Source organism: Mastacembelus armatus, chromosome 3 (assembly GCF_900324485.2).
Source record: "Mastacembelus armatus chromosome 3, fMasArm1.2, whole genome shotgun sequence".
In the NCBI taxonomy this organism is placed as follows: Eukaryota; Metazoa; Chordata; class Actinopteri; order Synbranchiformes; family Mastacembelidae; genus Mastacembelus; species Mastacembelus armatus.
Window position 1 is genome coordinate 14,169,567 of NC_046635.1, and position 20,883 is coordinate 14,190,449.

Here is a 20,883-nt window from a genome sequence, read left to right on the forward strand (position 1 = left end):
TTAAAATACAAACATATACTGAGGATGTTGAATTCATGATTCATCATAATGTTTAATCACCAGATCCGCAAAAAATCCTGAAATACAAATCGAACGAGATGAGAAACGTTATTTTTAAAGAGATGTTGCAAAATAATTCTGGCAGTTAAAATAAATAAGCTATGTACACCAGGTTTCTGATTTGATGCTAACCAGCTTTGTTATTTCTTTGTGACGCTTAGAATACCACAACCAAGCCACGTGGGAGTCTGGCGTAGCGTCAATGATGCAGAACAGTAAGTTATTTTAAATATATACATGTATATGCATTTTATTTGAAAGCTTTTTGATTACAACCGCAAGTTCTAATGTGGTTGCATGGAAGCAACACCCACTGACACTATGCACTGGCTGTTAAAGCGCAGTAACTTTAAGAACACTTGAGGGGAAAAATGTATGCTCAGGCATAAATTTGCATGACTTTGTGGTGGAGGGACGAAATATTCTCACTTATTTGATGGTCGTTTCATTCTTGTTAATTTATTTGATTTCTTTCTTTCTATTTGCAATGATAGGTAGGCAAGTTATTATTGAACAAGTTAATCACACGTCGTCCTGCTCCAGAGAGAAGAGGGGAGAAGACAGAGGGGGAGAGTAGAGGGGGTTGGGTTGAGAGAGAAGATTTTTGTTTCTGCTTGAGTTGGTATTAAATAATTGCACAGCCCTGTGCATTAGCGTTAGAGCTGGCTGCCAGGCTGCATACAAGATTAGCTGCGTAGAGAAGAGCCCTACATGAAACATGAGGAATAGAAATAATGCCATATGTAGATTAGTCCATATTCTTCACGGACAGACAGCATTGACTAGAAAGGAAAAGCTCATAATGTAACCGCACGCCTCACTGTTAGGTGCGAGCTGTACTCGCAGCGGAAGACAACATTAACAAGCATATTGTCGTGGGTGCCAGTCAAAAAAAAACATGGTAGATGAAGTTGCCTCTGTTTTTAAAGTGGCCCATGAGCTGAATATTTGTCTCTTTCCTGGTGTGTGCTGAAACAAAAAGGATAAACATGACACATTTTCTCTCTTGCTGCTGGACAAGAGGTGTATGACATCTGTGATGAAGGTGTGTGGAATAATTTTATTACATTATTCTCCATATACCTTGATGACGTGTTTGTGCTGTTAATCTGTGCGTATTAATTCAAATTTTTGAATTCACATGACAGCTGGATTGTTTGATGTTTTGAGGCGGGCTTCATATGAAACACTGTACTGAAAACCAAAAATTACAAACTGGTAGCAGCGCACTCTTATTTTCTAAGCACACCGCGCCCTAGTTTGTTTTGTTTTGTTATTTTCCTGCCTGCCAGTTGTCCATTATAGAGAATGATTGCTCTTTATCAAAGCTGTGTACAACACCCAGTGCTCCTGCTTTGCTGCCGATTGATGTTAATGGGATGCTCCCCTGGCTTGGCGTGTGATGGCTGGTGCGAATTGCCGAGGAGATATCATTGGGCCCGGCCCTTTGGGTTGTCTAAAGGTCGCGACGGCCTCGGTGGCTTTTGTGCTAATAACTCCTGGGTGTATAGGGTGGGGAGCGTCCAAATTGACACCATATGTTTTCCTATTAGTGGACTTGCAATAGAATACAAGGCGCATAATCAGCGCCAGCGGGCGAGATCGACTCTGGGCACTTGAGGGAATTGTGCCATGATTAAGATCTAACCTTAGAGGAGTTAGATTTTTATGTGATGTCCTTATCTGACGGTTTTATCGATCCGGAGGATTTATATGATAGCTTGTAAATCAGAGGTCATGGAACAGCCCTGGAGATCCCACAGAGCAGGACTGCTTAATACTTGTAGGCCAATTTCAGCGTAAGAAGTCTATTAATTCCACTTAATCCTGGAATTAGCAAAGAGTAGGACAGATGATAATGGATTTACTATCCACCAGATCCACGTTGGAAATTTATTACACATTGCGGCCAAAAGCGATATGTTACGCAATTTGCAGGTTTATTTTCACTCGGGGATAAACACGCCGTTTTCATCATTTACATAAAATAAAGTATGCAGTTTAAAGCAAAGTCCTGTGACATATTTCAGAGTAAAGATGCCTACCGATTGCACACAACAGGACTGCAGTGGCTGTGAGCATTTGTTGTCAAATACAAACAAGGGGGGGGGGGGGTTGCTGCATGTCACTTTTAATATGTTAAGAATCCAGGCGCGCCCTCGTTTCTGTGACCGCGCGTAGCCCCTGGCCACCTTTAAAACGAAATCTCCCTCCGAGGGTAAACGAGTAGCGTCCAATTTTATCTGAGTGATATCCAAATGCAGACAGAAAGGGTCGTTTTATCATGCTACTATTTGTCGTGACGATGCGATTTTCAAAAGCAGAGCGGTGTCATAAAGTGACATGCCTGCCACAAGTGCTCCAACTGATCTTTTCAATTAGCCTCCCATGCATGATCCGAGTCGACTTCCGCCTATTTCCAGAAATTAAGCTCAAACTTGACGTGCAGCTAGCTTTATTTTAAAGACAAATGTCAGGCAGGCTCATCATATTTTCCCCCTCTTCTATATTTGGAGCTTATTTATTGGTAAGGAGCCTCTGCTCCCGGAGTCAATGTACCGGGCGGCAGCACAGGGGAAGGGAGCGGAGAAACAGAGAGCAGCTCAGGCACTCCGGGGAGTCAGCGCTCCCATTTGGCTTCAGGTTTGCGGGCTTATTTTGAGTTTTGCAGAGATGCTATAGAATAATTTAGATATATTTTCAAAAAGTAGTCCTTTTTAGACAATTACCAGTGATTAAAAGTCTATTCTAGAGCTAGTGTCCTGTGTGGTGTATGTCTTATTCTCGCGTAATTATTGTGTGTTTTGAAGAACTATCACAGAAAGGATTTAAGGTCAGTTTTCGGAAAGTGATGCTTTTGAATAAAAGTTAATTGTACATATAATTACAGGTCTAGTGTTTAATGTGGCTCTCGGTGCTGCTGGTTATTATTTTGGGAATACTTTGTGAGTGGTGCTGGTCTCGGTAGTGTGCAGCTGCACATGAGGGGATGGATAACGATGCGAATGATTTAATATCCAAGTTTTCTGGTTTGATAAAAGGTTGGTGGCGTTTCTTCGGGAGCGACTGAGTTGTTCATTTATTACCTTTAAAAAACAGAGCGGTGCTTCTGGTTCAGGATATGTAACGCCGTTGCTGTCAAATGCCTGTTCTGAATGTCTTGCATCTTCAAGGGGACTGCATCGAGCGTTTTAACAGTTTGTTGAAAATATATCTGCAATTTACGACACTTTTTTACAACCATGTGACTCGTAATTTTTAAGTCGATTGCAACCAAGCTCCTGTGCCTCTGTATGCTGTCTCATGTTTCATCGTTGACTCGATTATCCTGAACGCCTAAACCATTTTCCTCATCACTAAATGCAGATAATTTGCTTTATCACCTATGTTTGAATTGGTCATGTTATATGATGTGTTGACTGTGATGCTTTTGTCTCATTACAGGTCACAGTGGCGTAAACCAGCTTGGTGGTGTCTTTGTAAATGGTAGACCGCTGCCAGATTCCACCAGGCAGAAAATAGTTGAACTTGCTCACAGCGGCGCTCGACCCTGCGACATCTCCAGGATACTGCAGGTGACAGTCACACTCCTGTTTGTGCAGAAAACACACTTGGTCCTCAACGGATACAAAGTACTTTTAAAAATAAGTCACTGACCAATTTGTGGAAGACACGACGGCAGAATATTCATATTACATCCCCTTTCATGTAGCATGAATGCGACATTATACGACTTTATAAGTCAGAAAAATTATTAGTTGTTAGTTCGTCCACTGAAAATGTAGCACGGCCGACAAAAAGGAACGTTATATGCCTGCTATTATAAAGAATGCATCTATTGTAAGAAAGGCCTAATATACCATTCAAGGCATATTTTTTGTGTTTATAGACCCATGATGAAGTCCAAGTGCTGGACAGTGAAAAGGTGATAATAATTTGACGCCATCTTAGACATTCCGTTAATAGTTGTAAATAATGTATGTGAATTGTGTCTTTTATTTTCCATCCAGGTATCCAACGGCTGTGTGAGCAAAATCCTGGGCAGATATTATGAAACTGGCTCCATAAGACCGAGAGCAATAGGCGGCAGCAAACCCAGGGTCGCCACTCCTGAGGTGGTAGCGAAAATCGCGCAGTACAAGCGGGAGTGTCCGTCTATCTTCGCTTGGGAGATCCGTGACAGACTTCTGTCGGAGGGGATCTGCACCAACGACAATATACCCAGTGTAAGTGTATTGACTGTAACTTATGTGCATGATTTAATTTGCCACGTGAAATGCCTTTTCTCTCATGCAGTGAAGGAAAAGGAGATGGGCATCCAACCATTCAGTCTTATTAAACACACTGCGTTTCAAAGTGTAGGGCACGCATTGCTGCAGATGTGATCACCCAAACATCCAGCCACTTAATGAGCTGCTTGTCCGTGAGTGCACTTTGCAGGAGCATATTCCTGTGCAGGTTGATTTGATTGTAATGTGGCGTGTATGCATGTGCGTTGCTGTGAACCCTCTACAAACAAATGCAGAGTACTAGATCCTTATTTTTATCATATGTAATTTGTCATTCAGGTGTCATCGATAAACAGAGTGCTCCGCAACCTGGCTAGTGAAAAGCAACAGATGGGCGCAGATGGCATGTATGACAAGCTGAGAATGCTCAACGGTCAGACAGGAACTTGGGGGACCCGGCCCGGCTGGTACCCCGGAACATCAGTGCCAGGGCAGCCCAACCAAGGTGAGCCTCATTATCACACCGTGGCAATAAAGACACCTTGACGCATGCACAGTTGTAAAATATCAAATTTGGATATAGTTGCTCAGTCCAAGTCTGCTTCTGGTTCCTAGACTTAGAAACATATGTGGTCAGTCACCAAAAGGTCTTTGACTTGCAGAGTCTGTTTAGAGGTAGACACATTACCAGCAATTGTCATGTATGAATATGGACCGTTTTACATCTTAGCTTTTATTCCAGTGCTTCCGATCCACGGCTTTGTTTGCAGAAGGTATTGCATTTTCATGCACTGATACCCTGAAAAAGAGAACGCGATTAGAGGAAGTCACAGGTCGTGCATGAAGTTTGAAAGCCTCCAGTGTCCCAGACATGGACGTGCGTGACAGCGGCTCGTCCTTTCAGCAGAGGTGTCCATCCAACAGCCTACACTTTCCTCCCCTGCTGATGTGGAGGCAGAGCCGCAGAGCTGTGCGTGGGGATGTTTAGTTCAAAGGAATGTTTTTCTTCACACGCAATGACTGGTTATGGGAACGGTCCGCACTACATGTAATTGCTCATTAGAGCTCTGCTTCTCATTATGGCAACACGCAGGAGTGTGGAGATGGTTAGACCGCTATGGAAATGTTCCACGCCAAAGGATCTCCTGTCATCTGCTCAGGCCAGACACTGACATTTTCTTACACACGCCGCCTTAAACATTCATTCATTAAACAGGTACTAAGCATTTTGTCAGATGAGAAGAGAAATAGAAGTGGTGGAATTCAGTCGTAGCAAATAATAATTTGCATTTGTTTGATGACCAGTTGGACACGCGAGGCTGCTATCAACAAGCAGTAAAGCGGAAAGAATCAACTGCTAAAGTAATTAACTTTATTTTGAAGTAGTAATTAGTATTATTTAAAGAGTTGCCAAATCAGTATTATTATTATTATTGTTGTTATTGTTATATTGATTCCTCATAGAAATATTTTATATTTCTATGATTTTTTAAATGTAATTTTATATTTTATCTGATTATATATATATATATATATATATATATATATATATATATACATACATACATACACACACACACACACACACACACACACACACACATATATATAAACATATATATGTGTGTGTGTGTGATTACGTAATTTCCACTCTGCCTAAATATTAGTAATAATCATAATGATAGGACTGTGGTTTGGTGATTGTGTATTTAGTAAGTGGTAAAGCAGTTCCCTGAGGGGAACGAAAATATGTTCTCCATCCGACAGCCCAGAACACTGATACAATGATTACATGGAGAGTGACAGGGGCCCAAAAGAAGACAACTCTGTCCAAAAAGAAACGAATAAAAGTCCTTACCGATTTTGTCTTTTATCTCATTCTTATTCTCATTCGCGGGCTATATAGCTTCAAATGCCGTCTATAGGATTTAGTCTCTCACTTTCTCTTTCTGTTCTAAGCGGTTTCTCAAGAGTGTTTTGATCCGGTCTCAGCAGCTGAAAGGTGCCGCAATTGGTTCGGTATCTCTTTTTGCTGCTTTTCCGCCTCACTGGCTGAGACATCGTGATACTAAAGAATGAGTTTATTTCCCAGCGCCTTTATAAAGAAAACAAATCCCATCCCAGCGTCAGTGGGTCTGGCAGACGGATAATAGCTGCACATTCACTCCTTTTTATGGATTATCCGGAGAGAAGAAACAAATAGCGTGGATACAAACTATTGGCCTATAGAAGAATACTTTTGTCTATTCTGCTGCAAGGGAAATTGTCGAGAAACATGTCGCATCAGTTTTCCTCCAGTGAACCAAAACTCTCGCGTATAGACGCACTAAATATGTTTTTAGGCCTGTGGCAAGCCTGTCAAACTCCCTTGAGCAGAACCCCGAGAAAAACGTGAAAGTTGCATGAACTGCCTGTTATTTTACACAAGATAACTTCACTCTGGCAATATGAAGTCTGCACACACAATATTCAGTTTCTGGGTGTGCATTTTGGAAATATGTTTGCTTTCTAGGGGGGCACGGAAGCTGGTGCATGACTACGCTCCAGTCATTCACAGCTGTTAACAACATAAACAAAATCTGCATAAAAAGCTGAAATGCTCTTTCGTCAGTTTAACCCATGGCGCCAGCCATACATCACTGCGATATTACAGAAACCACCCTTTATCAACGCAGCCCCTGCTTAATTTCACATTAACTTCTCGGTGTGATAATGATGTCCAACAACAAGACAGACATTAGTCGATAAGCCTCGCCCTGCAACTGAAGGGGCCTTTGGGCCACCGCGGACAAGCAGGAGCAGTGAATAGATGGGCCTTATTTAGGTTGTTCAGGGGGTTGCATGCTCTCTCCTCACTCATTTGTTTCCAATTGAAGACAGAAATCCTGACTGGCGTAGAGCTGGCCGGGGGACGTGATTAATGATGGTAGTGGATAAGGGTTAACACACTGGACTCAAAGCTCTGTTGACTGGGATCCTCGTGCGCACAATGCCAAAGTACTATAGCCTGTGCGCCTCCAGAGAGAGAGGATCCTTTTGTCATCTCCTCCAATAGCCCCCCTCCCATATATTACACCCACCGAGGGTTCACTGTTCGTCCCTGGCTGTGTCCATAGTTTAATGGTTTCCTTTACTCCTGAAGGCATTGTATCATTCTGAAAAGCGTCTTTTCCTATTCAAAAGTTGGTGGTCACCTCAATGGCTATACCAACGCCCATATGGGAACGACCATTGAGCCATTGCTGTGCCCTAAAAAGGGGGCTAGAGAGTTTGGGATTTTAATACATTTCATAGGCTGTGAAAAGAGGCTCGCCACATCTTGTCACATTTCTCTTAACCTTTTGAGAACACACGCCTTTGTTGAGACGCGATAAGTTCGCGGAGCCATTCCTTCGCCACCCCGTTTTTCCCACAATATTTTATAAACACTTTAACTGCGGGGCCTTTTTGACTTGGTTCCTTTTCACGTAGGCAGTCAGCTGTCATCTGCCAACAGTAAGAAGAAATTGCAAAAATTCCTCTGATTTTGAATGAAATTAACCATGATAGTGGCTTTAAATTAATGATGTTGCACCACAGTCTGTACAATTAGCTTTAGGCTGATACAACACAAGGCCCGTAGAATTAATTATTCAATTAGTGTAATTGAATGTATATTTCCATTATATGTCTCCTCCCAGATGGCTGCCAACAACAGGACGGCGCAGGAGAAAACACGAACTCTATCAGCTCAAACGGCGAGGATTCGGAGGAGACACAGATGCGACTGCAGCTCAAGAGAAAACTACAAAGAAACCGTACATCTTTCACACAGGAGCAGATCGAAGCCCTGGAGAAAGGTCCAGAATTCAGTGAATACATTCTACATTTACATCTGCCATTTCAGTGTCAAAATGGCTGTTTCAAATAGTTTTTTTCTCTTTGTATGAATAAGAATAAAACGTTCCTCATAACTGTAGATGAAATTCATAATGTGTGAGCCTATTCCTGCATTGCTTTATTAGAGGCTTTATTAGACTGAACAAATAATAGGTAGAGATTTTGATTCTTGGACTTGACGAGAGATTTATTTAACAAATAACCTGCAAACACCTATTTACCTTCAACCTTATTCATGGCTTATTTACTAACATCTCTGTTATGCGTTTTTGGCATTACAGAGTTTGAAAGAACTCATTATCCAGATGTTTTCGCGCGCGAGAGGCTAGCAGCGAAAATCGACCTGCCCGAAGCGAGAATACAAGTGAGGACGTCTTCCACCAGATTTGTTTTCAAAGACGAGCAAACATTACAGCGTGTATAAAAGCTAACCGAGGTTGTTCTCATCGCAGGTATGGTTTTCAAATAGAAGAGCAAAGTGGAGGCGAGAGGAGAAGCTGCGGAACCAGCGGCGGCAGGCCAACAACTCCTCCAGTCACATCCCGATCAGCAGCAGCTTCAGCACCAGCGTCTACCAGGCCATCCCACAGCCCACTACACCGGGTAGGCCTGCCACAGTTAAACGGCGTTCAAACCAATATTTAAACTCATTTGTCATAAATATACCTCACTTTGTTACACACATTGCGTTACTGCTGTAACAGCAGAAATAACAAGGCTGCTGGTGCCTTCGAGTCAGACAGGTCCGAGTAACATATTACTAAAAATGCGAAGGTCACAGTCTGCAGGCTAATATAAAAGATGGAAATAAGCTACAGGCTGTGGGCTCACGTTGACATGATGAAGATGCAGCGGTGGTTTCCTTTTGATGGAGCAGAACTTCTCAGTTGACTATATGTGTAATTACCGAGTCAGCCAATCACCTGAAACACCCACGGTGTACAGTAGCCTACCTGTCCGGGCCTATCAGTTTGTCGTGTAAAGGCGTCACCTGATGTACGCGCGCACTGCTTAATGCTAATGGCCTGCGTGGTTTTCGCCACGATTTCATTTTCATTCACAGTGTCTTTCACCTCGGGGTCAATGCTGGGTAGACCAGACTCTGCTCTCACAAACACCTACAGTGCGCTGCCCCCCATGCCCAGCTTCACCATGGCAAACAATCTACCTATGCAAGTAAGTCAAAGAAAATATTCTACATGGAAAATAATGTTAACAGTTCGGCTATGTGCTTTATGTTACATTCTATGATGGCTAATGGGATTAAACACACAATGAGTGATTTAAATTGTTTCTTGGCCAAACAAACGCTTTCAGGACAAAACAGAACTACTGATGAATAAAACTAAAAGTATAGACACATCTGGGTATGAAATTAGAGAGTACTGAGCTGAAAACTGTGGTTGGCAAAGCTAATATAACATTCTCTCCCTATCTATAGCCCAGCCAGACCTCCTCTTATTCCTGCATGCTGCCTACCAGTCCGCCTGTGAATGGGCGGAGCTACGAAACATACACGCCCCCTCATATGCAGGCACATATGAACAGCCAATCAATGACCACTTCTGGTACCACCTCAACAGGTAGGCAGAAAGTTCATTGTTTACCAGCATGCCTGGGAATTAATACAAGCAAACAGTGCACTCTCTGGAATATCTGCCACCTTTCCTGTAATTAGGGGGTACTATATAACCATTTGTGGTTTATGGTCTGTTGCAGTGGCTTTCATTTTCCTTTATGTTCATTTGAGAAACTTCATGGTTTAAACATCTGTGGCATCTACATTTCATATCACTTTCCTTCTGCAGCTGCATGAACTAAGCTCATTTCATTGCCACTCTATGCCATCATGTCAATCCCACTATTCCAGCCCATAGTTTAGTTCCACCCCATTAGGACGCTGTTAGTGACAGCCATATATACTGGTTATAGTCATGAAGAGTTAATCATGCATAACCACATTTCCTCTGTGCTAAATTGCTAATTAATTTGATTCATTTGCTGTTGTACTCTGTTTAAATGCCAGTGCCAAAGCTTCAATTTATTGAGCTTGCAAGCATTTTACTGAGCAACCATGTGCAGAGCTTTGTGACTCATTGCAGCTCCACTGCTCATCTACCTCTTTGCAAGCTTTTAAAGCACAGCACTGTGTTATAAGGCTAACTACCTGTCAACACTAGCTGTGCATGGTGCATCCACTCATCTAATTTAGCTTGTTGACTTCTAGAGCTTTTTTTCTTAACTGGCGTGTCTCTCTTTTTTGTCTCCACAGGACTCATCTCTCCTGGAGTGTCTGTCCCTGTCCAAGTTCCAGGGAGCGAGCCTGACATGTCCCAGTACTGGTCAAGACTACAGTAGAGAGAAGAGCTACTTCACCCTGTAACCACCCACTCCACCATCACCCTCCGGCAGTGCTCCTAACACATACATGGCACACGGGAGTAGAGAAGGCGAGAGAGGGTTGACAAAAGGCTAAGGACAGGAGATAAGGAGAAAAGGAAGAGAGAGAGACTCTGGAAGAGTCTTGGGACTTCTGGGCTTTTGTTTTTCCAGTGGGACTGTTCCATAGCTCTAGGCACATTCAAAATGAGGACTTGGAATCGAGAACAACAATAGGAAGACAGACAAAAATGGATCTCTGTAAAGTGCCCAGTGTTAAATTTTTATGGAACAAAAATGTATCTGTTTTTTTCTATTTCCAACTTCAGTCATTGTTTCCTTTTTTCTCTGGTGTGTTAGTAAATGGCCATTTGTATGTTAATATGAAAACCCAAGATCAAGTACTGATAGATGGACTGCTAGAAAACCATGCTGGTCGTTTGTTTGAGAGAGGAGAACCTGAGAGATTCTGCCATGACTATCTTTCAATCTGCTTATATCGAGACTTTCTACCAGCCTGTGCATGGTCTCTGGATGCTGCTGCATATCATGTAAGACAAAAAGCTGGAGGGAAGACTCTTACTGTGTCAAAAAAAACAAAACAAAACAAAACAAAAAACAAAAAAAACAAAAAAAAAACTATTTATTGGTCTCATTTTTTACAAATGGATATTTAGCGGAGGAAACGCTTTAACTTGATCCACCCACTAAGGCTGCGGTCTTAACTCATCTACCATGGGCCTGCATTTGCTGGCTTAGCAGACAAGGATCATTATTAACAGCTCAAAATGTGCAAAGATGGTAGAACATGCATCACAACATGGATCTCTTGCTTCTGTGGTTGGATTGATTCTAGATTACTTTAACGAACATTAAATGTGGAAAACAGGTGTACAAGAAAGCCTGTAATCTGTAAATGGTAGACTGCGTCTTTGATATAATCCAGTTTGTTTATGTTAAAATGTAAAGTACTTGTCTTCCCTAGAAATCTTCCAGAAAGATTTCTCCAATAAAAGTTGATTTCATTTATATCCCCAAGAATATTATATAAATGTTCCATGCATCATAAAATACATTTCTTTAGGGTCAGGTACAATTTGTCTCTTAGGTATAGTTGTATTATAGTGTCCTATGGTCAAAAAAAAATTTGTGCAACTAGAATTATTTAATTCCTACAATTATGATTAAACATTGCTTGACAGAGTTTTAAACTTAAGTGTTTGGCAGTTGTTTACAAGTACATATCAGATTTAATCATTGTTGATTGTAAAACAGACCAAAGCCTTTGTATTTCATCTAGTACACAATGTTTTTTTTAAGATATTAGTCTTGTGTTGCAAAATTTTGTAAACACGTTCTGTTCGATTACATTGGCTTCGAGTTTGTAAGACTGCAGTCGAACCCAGCAGTCCTTATTTATAATTGAAGACCATGGGAGGGTTTTTCTAGCATCATCTGTCATGCTCTTTTGAGTTTTGCATTTTTATTTCAGTGTGTACGTAGAACATGGACACATACTGGGTTTATGTCTGAGCAATGCTTCTGAGATAAAACGTCTACACACTGTCTCTTAAATATTTCAATTTAATTTTATTTAAAAATGGAGCTTTCTAAATGTATTTTGTGAAAACTATAAAACATTTTGTACAGTAAAATTGTGTCTTAAAGAAAGCCTTTTTGTCTGTTCCATGTTGTTTGTAACAGTGTCAGTCTTTACTACGCAAGTTATTGCACTTATAATTTACTGCAAATTTAAATTTAATTTTGTAAGTCTAATGCTGACAAATCCCACAATGGCTCATAATACCAAACAAACAAAGGTGACCAAAATAACAAACCAATCTTGATGTATGGGGCTGAACCAAGTGAACACAGACCACACAGCACAGCACCACTGCACAATGAGAAAGGTCAAGCAATTTACCATCACTGGCTCTTGTTTTAGTAGAGTTACGATGGTATGAAAAAAAAACAGACCCAGTGAGGAGGAGGAGGGAGCAGAGAAGAGGAAAAAAACATGGACTAAAGCAGTCAGTGCCTAGAGCGAGGCAGAGGAGCGATTGTGCGGCAGAGTGAGTTATTTTGCTTCACTTGCTGCCTCAGCAGGGGGTTGTGTCTGTGCGTGTGTGTATGTATTTGAAGGTGTACTAGAGAGAGTGAGAGTATCCAAAAGAAAAGGGTGACCAGGAGAGAGAAGGGTTAGGTAACTCACACAGCATGTGACAGCACCAAAGATAAAGCTAAATTGATTAATTGAACCTACATGTCTCACTCAATATTTAATAGTCCAATCAGAACTTTGAGAATTTGAGGTTAATTAGATTTTCAAAAGGATTTTGTTTCTATAGCTAACCCAATTTCTGTATTCATTTAATCCAGGTTATTACACAGATGGAGGAAGTGTTTTCAGACAACAGGGTGGGGAAGAGAGAACCGTCTAGATGTCTGCGCTGAGATGGACTTGGAACATTAATAATTACAGAGAGAGAATGAAAGATAAATTTAAAATGCAAGAAAGACTGCAATTAGTGGAAGTCTAAATAATTCACAGCTAAGGGATAAAAAGGTTTAAATGTAATTCTATCTGAAGAACGTCAGGCAATATAAGTTCTGTGAAAGTTCCTTTGAACTTTGTACTCTGTGTCTCTTAATGAGTAATTAAATCTGACCTGGAAATCTAAATCTGAATTCCCACCAAAGTAAGGAGAAACTGGTACTCATATGTTTAGTGCTTGCAAAGCAACATTTACTTTAATAATGGAGATTCAATAAAGTTTAGCTTTGTATGTTTTGTTTAATGTAGTTAAGAGACATACTGTTATACATCATATTCCTTTAATAGCGATGTGACAGCCATTTAATAGAACCCATAAGGCCTCAGCTAAAGCTACTCTACAAAAACAGCTACGCTTCAATAGGATATAAGCTGCAGCAGTCAAAATTATAAAAGCCTATTTATTTGGGTTTCGATTTTGCTAAAGGCCACTTGAGGTTTTCAAGAAATGACCTTTATAATGTGCCTTGAGTGTGGGTTTCATGTGCTATTATTTCATGGATTTAATTTAACAAAAATAATACTTATTTTATGTAATAGTAATATGTTTATGCTCCAGGTTTAAATGTGATGTTGCAAAATTCACAACACATGAACATAATATTAATATTTTAAATACTTTTTAGATTTAAGCAATAGTATGTTATAATTTTTTATAAGAAAGAATAAGGAAGCTGACCAAAAATGACTGGGTTGTCCCGTGTGGAGTGTGGTATTTTTTACTGTGTGTGAGGCAAAGTTGATAAGGGCATGTGAAGAACCACATGTAATAACCTATAACCGTTAAAAAAAAATGTGACTAAATAACAGAGAACACCGTTTTCTCTATTTTCTGTTATTCTAAAGCATGAAAAAGCATGTAAGCCCCCTCATTTACGAACCACTAACAGCCAAATTTATCTTATGGCAGGTCTCTGACAAACTCACAGTTTAATCTTGAAAATCTGCACATATACATGTAAAATATTTATAAATTGAATGTGCATAAAAATTTCACTTGATCGAATGTTAGTGTTTGGAATTGCATCAATGAACTAAATCTACTCAGAACTGATATAAACATGTGTCAAGCATAATTTTTTATAATATGCAGGAGAAATAATTTACTATCTGAACAAAAAGTCAGGCAGCACCATGGTGACATGAAACATGGAAACTAATAAACAAATGACTACATTAATTTATGAACTTTTATCTACCTTACAAGTGTACTGATAAAATATCAGTTGTTCAGCAACAGTAACTTACAAAAGTTTTACCTTGACAACATAAGCGCTTGTTCACCTGCATAAGTGACCTGTGTATGTCATTTCTCTCATTCAACTGATATAAGAGCATTCTATTCATGCATGAAACTGTCAGGTAACACTATGCTCTCCCAACACGTGTTACAGATGGTTACCAATACTGCCAGTTTTTATAGGCAAAAATATTCAAACTGGCATCAGCAGCAAAAATGAAACATTTAATTTTTCATGTTGTTTTTTTCTGTTTCTCCATGTCACCATTTGACCTAATTTGTTCTTTTGGGCTTGTCATGGCAAAGCAGCTCATCCAGCAAACATGCCTGATGAGGTGTGAAGCCTGCACCCAAAGCCAGCTCTCCTACCCTCTGCCCACACTCCTGCTCAGCTCTCCAGCTTACTGGAGGTAGACAGCACTCATCGGCACAATGTCAGGGTCAGATGGAAGCATCCCTATTCGAACTTGAAACCAGTGAGGCAGGCCAGAGATCATTCAAAACACGCAACTTTCCATCCTTTCACAGTCTCACAGGTAGCCAACTTTCACTTTGATTGCTAGTGTTGAGATGCAGTTGAGTAGAAAGTGAAAAAAGAGCATGTCAGGTACAATGTATTTATTTTCTTTTATTTGACTAATCCTAGGCATATTTCATTGCATTATCCTTGAAAAACATAGTATATTCATATTATCCACAGTGAAGCTTGGCAGGTATGGTCACTTGTTTTGTGAAGTAAGCCTGAACCTCAGAAAATGCACTTAAATTATTTAATGTTTGCCTAACTGAGAGTCTGTAAAGACTAAAAAATATTTCATGATTACACTTTGCAAGTAATCAAATCTCCTAGAGGCACCAGAGGCAGAGAGAAACAAAAGACAAAAATAATCCCTCCGTCTGGGATTTTAATTGAGTTAATTACTGGTCATTCTGCCAAACATATCATTTTTAATATTTTATATTACACTTCTTTTAATATTGCAAAAATACCAACATCATCATTTCAAGCAGCTAATTATTAATAAACAGCAGCCAGCTATGGGTGTAGCCGCAAGTTCTCATGTCATCTTGAAATGTGTAAATAACAGCTGTCATTCAGGCAAAAATATCTACAGTGTACTGCATGTTTGCATAAAAAAATCAACTTGAAATATAATATGAAATGTGTCCTTTAAAAGAAGAGCTACTGTTTAGAAGTTTAGATCTTCACCCCTGGCTGGGACAGTTGGCAGGTGGTAATGGCTGGCAGGGTTATCGTGGTTGACATTATGTGGGTGAGGGAACATCCTGGTCACTATTGTAAAGAGGACAACGCTGCAGCATTCCAGGTGTTGATTGCCCATGGTAGCTGGGTGGGAGCTCTAGAAGTCCAGGTGTTTGTTGCCGAAAGTGCCCGAGCCACAGGGTGAAGCCACTGTGGCTGCTCCTGCCAGCTCCCCTCTGCTCACACGGCTCACCGTCTCAGACAAGTCTGGAGGCAAATGCAGTCTCTACGGAAATCAGAGTAAGAGAGAGGGAGAGAAGCAGAGTATTAGATCAGCACTTATGGAGGAAAAAGAAAGTATTACTGAGAATCAAGATACATTACATGGTACACTTCAGTGATGTTCATTCACAGAGAGCCAGGTTGGGTTGAAATTGCATTAGATGCTTCACCACTCCCCCTAGAACTATCAGTATAGAGCAAACCTGCTAGTGTCCTGCTAAATGCTTCAGAGAGCTTTAGGTCTGATACAGCTCACTGGGAAATGTGTAAGTTGTGTGCAGGGTAGGGCTGTTTTGAAAAGTTGTGCTTGGCACACAACAGCCTACATGAGGTAAGATAAAATGTGTACTTGAATACAAATTTTCAGGTAGAATATAGACATGTTTTCATGTGTGTTCATTGCTTTACTGTGTTTGTTGTATAGATGATTATGTTTTCCTAATACGTGAGTCATTAGAATGAAATCTTACAATTGTTTCACAGTAAAGCTTATCCATAGAGCAGCCCTGTGCTAACAAAAAAGCACAAAGATACTAAGAGGTTAATGAGGGCCACTCATGTAAAGCCCCCAACACCAACACATTAACTAATATAAAGCTCAGAAGGGGCTCCACTGTTCTGCTTTCTCTAGAATCCACAAGACAGGATGCCAAATGCACTTCATGAACAAAGTCTTAAAGAGGTGCTGAGAGCATGAGAGGAGGTGAAGTAGCTCCTGAGTGAAGTGTGCACCCGACAATGGTGTTGAGTAGCATGTTGCTTGAGTGTCTATCAAGGAAGTTAAATCAGAATACAGGCATCCCAGACACAAGAGAAGTTAAACCCTGCAATTTGCCCCTACAAGAATCTGCCATGACATATGAAACCCACTGGTCAAAACCTGTGCTTCCACCCCACCCCAGCCCACTAAACCTCCCTTGCCTGCTACATCCTTACCCCCTCCAGACATTCAGCCTTAGAGGAACTATTCCACTCCCACAGATACTTATCTTTTTCTTAATGACTAGGTGTTTGGGTGCAGGGCTTAACAACATCATTACATCATTCAGTAGTGTGCAACACTCTTTACCCCCTTTACCTACTCCTCTCTTTACTTCATATTTTTTTGAAAGAGCTAAATGTTTTTACATCAATAATGTTCATGTCAGAGATGAAGTCCTATGATCCTGCCAAGTCAGAGATTCATCATGGTCAAGTGGCCTATATTCTGTTGAATACATCGCCTTTGTGTTTGTGTGTTCCAGCAGACCATTTGTCAGGCAAGTCGAGGAAACAAGAGGAGTAGCCTCCATGCAGCCCAGCAGATTATCTGGGGCAGGTGAGCACTGAGACACTGTGAAGGACCTATAATTTAACCTAAGATGGTAAAGGTAAGGTTACACAGGACTTACAGAGGCAAGATTCCCACCTGAGGAAAAAGCAAGACAAATGAGCAGAAATTAGCCATTGTAACACCACAAGTTTTTAAACACATACATAATAAATCTGTAAATCACCAACACCCATACAAACTCATATACTGTCCTTGAGGATGCATCCAGAAGCTGTGCTCTGCTTCCACCTCTGCCAAACCTCACCTGTTTAACCTTTCGTGTCTCCAGCTCACTCAAGTGTGATTGAAAAAGAAAAACAATGCATTGATCAAGCCTGGGCTCAGTCTTGCTTATTGCACTACAGGAGAAACATGGTACAGAGAGGAGTAGGAGAAAATCAATCACATATACATCATCCTCAGTGGGTGAGTAAAAAAAGAAAGAAAAAGACATCACACCGTTGTCTGGCTGTCACACACACCCATGGGCCTGGCTACATCGTGTTGGTTTGGCTCTGGGCTCTGTGAACCCACTGAGCATGTGCAGAGCGAAGGTCAAAGCAATCCAGAAGTGCACCTCAGCTCTGCTAACCTTTGAGTTCAGGGGCAGATGAGAGCAATCAATGCTAACATAAAAGTTGGAGGGAGGAGCAGACAAAACCAATTGATTGGGATGACACACAGGGAAAAGGCAGTCCAGTAACAGTCAGCAACTATCCCATGCACCAGTGAAAGCTAATATTACAGCTAACAGTTATTGGTTATCAAGAGCATAAAAATAAACTTTATATTAAATTCCACTCTGAAAAAACTTCATATGGCTATCAATGCAACTTAAGTGGATCAGGACAATGAATGACAGAAATTATATTCTGATCGAGAAATTTAGACCCAACAGTAGTGATTAACATTTGCAATGATAAAAAATGCATATAGGTCAATGCATAACTTGACAGGCATGATGAGAGAGGCTCTGAGTCTGCTTCTCCATGACCTGCACACTCAATGATGTAAACAAGGACATCCGGAAAACCCTCAGAGGCATAGTGGGCTGTATGTGTGTGTGAAGTCTTTCTCTGCTGCCTGGCAACCCTTATGAGGGTGGAGGTTTTGTTGATAGGAGTGGATAGCAGGAAAATAGACCAGACTGTGGTTCATTGGTGATGGAGAGGGACTATGAAGATTGATGTGTGCCACAATGTTAGTTTGAGTATGAGTGTGCAAATATGTGTGTGTTAGAACTGTGATGTCAGTGTTTCCTCCCTACTGGCAGGCAGGGGTAAAGGTCTGTGGTTCAGCTCAGCTCCACAGCCAGAGGGGCTGGGGCCATGCTGGCAACAGGGTAAGGGGTGACAAAGCTCCAAACGAGTGCTAAGCACTTGAAATGAGCCCTCAGGGCCAGCCCACAGACCAGCTTTGCCTAAGAGGGTTACTAATATCACCCTACAATGAACAATTCCCTTCAGCTTACTAAACACCCCAAAGACCTGGTCCTAAAGGAATACGGCTTTTCATGCTGCTTGTAACTAGTTGTTTATAATCTACACATAATAGCAGATATCGCATCATTATTTCAAGGGTCACAAAAGGCGCCAATCAATTTCTTTTTAAAATTTTTACTTTTTATCTTTTCAGAAATGTGCTTTACAATATTATGTATATTTCTAATATTCCAGGATCCAAAAGGACATATTTGTCCAACAATAGCACAAAAGAGAGCCACTCACACAAAGCAGCATCATCAAAGGAATTTCAGTGATAGTAACTGCCTGCTAATGACTGGAGTATTATGTGCTAATTTAGCAAGTCATTTCCTCCATAGAGTTTTAGCTACACTTTCGAATGGCCTGTGCCTCTGTACAGCTTAGAACTATGGGAAACCCAACACCTTGTTGGAACACATGATGACTGGTCTGGCTGTTCCAATCAGATTAGCCAATGCTGGAACATGTTCATGGAAGTGACACAATATTTACCATAAACATCTACTTAACAGAATCATTGGAAGGCAACTTGGTCAGCATATCACAAGCTCTATTAGATCATCTGAGGTCTTTACAATAACAGAAGTGATGACCAAGCAATCTGGTTAGACACTCACACATGAATACAAAAAAAAATTATTGATGATGAACAATATCTATATTGTATGTATATATATATATATATATATATATATATATCTATCACATGTGCGGCATTCATAGACAGTGTCACATCAGAGGTGACACCTTTTGCCAATTCCATTTCCCTGAGCAACACAGCTGCAGTGCAGTCACTGTAAACTAATGTGGACGTTTGTCCATAACACCAGGTCAATGTCCTCCACTTCCAGTTCCATTTCTACAATCAGCCAAGGGTCAGAATGGTAGCACAACAAAATTGGTAGAAATTTCCCAGGCCTGCTGGTCTATCCAATCACTAAACAAAGCTAAATCACCTCCCAGTGCTGTAATCCCTCACACCTCTAAAGTTACACTGCATTGTGTGGGAAATAATTTGCTGAACCTATACGAAGAAGTATTAACTTCAGCACATGAAAACCCAAATAATGAGGTGATGTGCCTTTCTATCAGAGAAGCAAAATATCATCACATTTATGCTGGAAATTTCAGAGAATACTTCTGCTACCCTGCCAGAAATAAATGCAGAAATGACCCAGCATAAATTGCATCACTTTGGTAATTCTAGCCCACCTGCCCCACACAAAAGAGAGAAGAAGCTCTACCTTCCTCTTCTTTTGTGGTAACAAAGAGTGCAACACAATCCCTGGCCTTGCCCTAAGAATAACCTGCTGACACGGGACGTTTCCATCCCCCAGTTTGTCATTTTTAGAGTTTTTAAAAGTCCTATATTTATTTATTCTTTCTAAGTTGCTTATGTGGTTTTTTTGTCAAATAAATGTATACATTTATATGTCATCTCAGAACTCCTTGTCCTTAGCATCTCATAATATGGATGACTATGAATTTAAACTTAGCCGACAAGTTCAGCATCAGGTATACTCATCAAGTATAAAATTATACATAAAATATAAGGACTGGCTCATTTTCTAAACTGACACTATCCTGTTTCTATCCATGTTGTTTGAATATAGCATAAACCAACATTTTTTTAAGAGTAGGATGAAAAGGATACAAGAGAGAGAAAGAAGAAAGAAACAATTGTCAACCATATTGGTGCTCATCTTCTGTTTCATTTTGGCAATTGGGTGATGGTCACCTGCTCACCATGTCACCTGCTGCCTGATCCAAGATAATCTGGGATGCAGATGTACAGACAGTCAGGCGGACTGACAGATAGGCACATTCAGACACAGGCTCCTCATCTCTTCTGCTTCATAGCTAATGCATCTGACAGAGTAGGCAGCAGGCTGGCAGAAGGATGAGTAAGCAGTCTGAGTGTAATTATATTCCCAAACACTGGAAGAACGGGAAGGGACTAATAACTGACTGAATTTCATTAAAAGTGAGCATGTCCAAACAGGAAATTGATTAGCTGACAATATTTCAAGATTTTTTAATACCTAATGGAATGTTTATTCCTGTTCTTATGAATAACTAGCTCCTCACTTACCTTCCATATTCCACAGACTGATGTAAAACAGCATTTGATAATATCTGTCCAGTTACTAAATATGATGTGTATCAGTTAGTTATGCAATGCTTCTGAATAACCAAATGGACAAACAAGGGCCAAAGTGTAACTGTGCTGCAACACAACAACTTGACTCGTTATCTTGCG

General features: G+C 40.6%; 2 protein-coding genes across 12 annotated transcripts in view; one reads left to right on the forward strand and one right to left on the reverse strand.

Moving 5' to 3' along the window:
* The first annotated feature begins 221 nt into the window (after positions 1 to 221).
* Positions 222 to 10,526, forward strand: pax6b (paired box 6b). 11 transcript variants are annotated; one of them, XM_026320469.1, is made up of 12 exons: positions 251 to 275; positions 1,082 to 1,105; positions 3,505 to 3,641; positions 3,950 to 3,985; positions 4,071 to 4,286; positions 4,629 to 4,794; positions 7,970 to 8,128; positions 8,450 to 8,532; positions 8,621 to 8,771; positions 9,232 to 9,344; positions 9,610 to 9,751; positions 10,441 to 10,526. In XM_026320469.1, exons 1-12 carry the CDS (start codon positions 263 to 265, stop codon positions 10,524 to 10,526), a joined length of 1,326 nt encoding a protein of 441 aa, XP_026176254.1. In that variant the 5' UTR covers positions 251 to 262. The 11 variants fall into 11 exon arrangements, with proteins under 11 accessions (XP_026176253.1, XP_033180957.1, XP_033180956.1 ...); XM_026320471.1 differs by having other exon boundaries at positions 3,505 to 3,635; XM_026320468.1 differs by lacking the exon at positions 1,082 to 1,105 and having other exon boundaries at positions 222 to 275; positions 3,505 to 3,635.
* A 4,418-nt stretch (positions 10,527 to 14,944) lies between these two features.
* The window catches only part of elp4 (elongator acetyltransferase complex subunit 4), a 58,331-nt gene continuing 52,392 nt past the window's right edge, over positions 14,945 to 20,883 (reverse strand). The window contains exon 10 of the mRNA XM_026320475.1: positions 14,945 to 15,831. Coding sequence (XP_026176260.1) covers positions 15,703 to 15,831 — 129 coding nt within the window. The 3' untranslated portion in view covers positions 14,945 to 15,702. The remainder of the gene's footprint in view (positions 15,832 to 20,883) is intronic.

Excerpts from the sequence above, each read along its gene's own strand:
- pax6b (XM_026320469.1), top strand. Across the intron at positions 3,642-3,949 it reads CCAGGATACTGCAGGTGACA|ACCCATGATGAAGTCCAAGT; the intron begins GTCACACTCCTG and ends TTGTGTTTATAG. Across the intron at positions 9,345-9,609 it reads CAAACAATCTACCTATGCAA|CCCAGCCAGACCTCCTCTTA; the intron begins GTAAGTCAAAGA and ends CCCTATCTATAG.